The 1,380-nt window shown below is 41.4% G+C and overlaps 1 protein-coding gene across 1 annotated transcript in view; it reads left to right on the top strand.

The window, feature by feature from the left end:
* Window positions 1-1,380, top strand: part of ankrd27 (ankyrin repeat domain 27 (VPS9 domain)) — a 30,653-nt gene that overhangs the window by 16,784 nt on the left and 12,489 nt on the right. Inside the window, 1 exon segment of the mRNA XM_034879012.1 lies at window positions 150-314. Within this exon segment, the coding sequence (XP_034734903.1) occupies window positions 150-314 (165 nt within the window).

Here is a 1,380-nt window from a genome sequence, read left to right on the forward strand (position 1 = left end):
TATCTGAAGTCTCTTTTATATAGACCTTAGTGGTCCCTAATACTGTATCTGAAGTCTCTTTATATAGACCTTAGTGGGGGGTATTTAAGAAACTCTTAGCAGCATTTAATGTTAATGAAGCTCGTCATGTGTTTGTTGTGGTCCCCCAGGGATCGGGGGACCTGAACGACAAGGCCTTGTTCAAAGAGAGGATGAGTCTGCTGACTCAGAGCACTGCCACGCCCATCCACTGTCTGTTTGAGGTGAGCTCGGGGAAACTGACCCACCGCTCTGCACGACCAAAAGTGAATCAGCAGTTTACCAAGCATGCACATGTTAAAAGATGCTTCGCCATGTTTTGAGAGGTGCACGTCAGGCTACGTCGTATGGTCCGGCGTAGGGTTGTCACTCCCCGATGCGAGTCAAGTGAAGATGTGAGTCGCGCATGCGTCACTTTGCGACAAGTAGCATACAAGATGCTACCGAGAGACTTTTGTAATGTCAATCCAGTAAAAATGGACTTACTTAACCAAGTTGGTTCACTGATAGCTTAGCTACAAGTTAGCATCAAACACAACAAAGGCTGTCAGTTGAATGGCGCTTTGAGCTTTAGCGTTAGCAACCAAATTATCATAGAGAGCTAAAACGTTATTGTTTGTAATGAGAAAAGATTATTATTTCTTGGATTTTACAAATTTCAGTATGACAGTTGCCATGCCATGCCATGAACCGTTTAAATCCGAGCATGCGCAACTCACGTCTGCACTTGACTCACATCAGGCAGAGACGGTGTCATTTTTAGATTGTTTAAAGGATTTTATTGCCTTTTTAAAGAGGACACGCAGCAAAGGGTTATGGTCGGATTTGAACCAACGAGAAAAGGAATTCCCACATTTGGGAAGCTGGCCCCATCAAATATTTGGCCTTTTTTTCTTGAAAAGTACTTAAAATGATTACTAATTTGTTATCAAAATGTTTAGATGTTCAGATTAACTTTTGTAATTGCTGCAGCTCTAGTTGTCTGTTCAGGATCCACTTTTTGCCATAACACAGTTCTTGTTTAAATGAAGTGACAACATTTGATACACATTTGGGGTGCCTCGATGTTTCCTAGTTCAGTAGATTCATTAAATTATCCCAGACGGGAGACTTGATATGCAATCACGAGTGCAAGATAAAAGTGGTGCGTACAAATAAACAAAAAGACAACAATTTGAAAACATATGCAAAATGTTTCCTCAATATTCAATAAACAAGCACACTTTTACACAATACTCTTAACAACGGATTCTGTGAGTGATGTAGGGGTCATTGTAGGGCCATTCATAAGAGTGTGTGTGTGTGTGTGTGTGTGTGTGTGTGTGTGTGTGTGTGTGTGTGTGTGTGTGTGTGTGTGTGTGT

The sequence above is a fragment of the Etheostoma cragini genome, chromosome 8 (assembly GCF_013103735.1).
Source record: "Etheostoma cragini isolate CJK2018 chromosome 8, CSU_Ecrag_1.0, whole genome shotgun sequence".
Lineage (NCBI taxonomy): Eukaryota > Metazoa > Chordata > Actinopteri > Perciformes > Percidae > Etheostoma > Etheostoma cragini.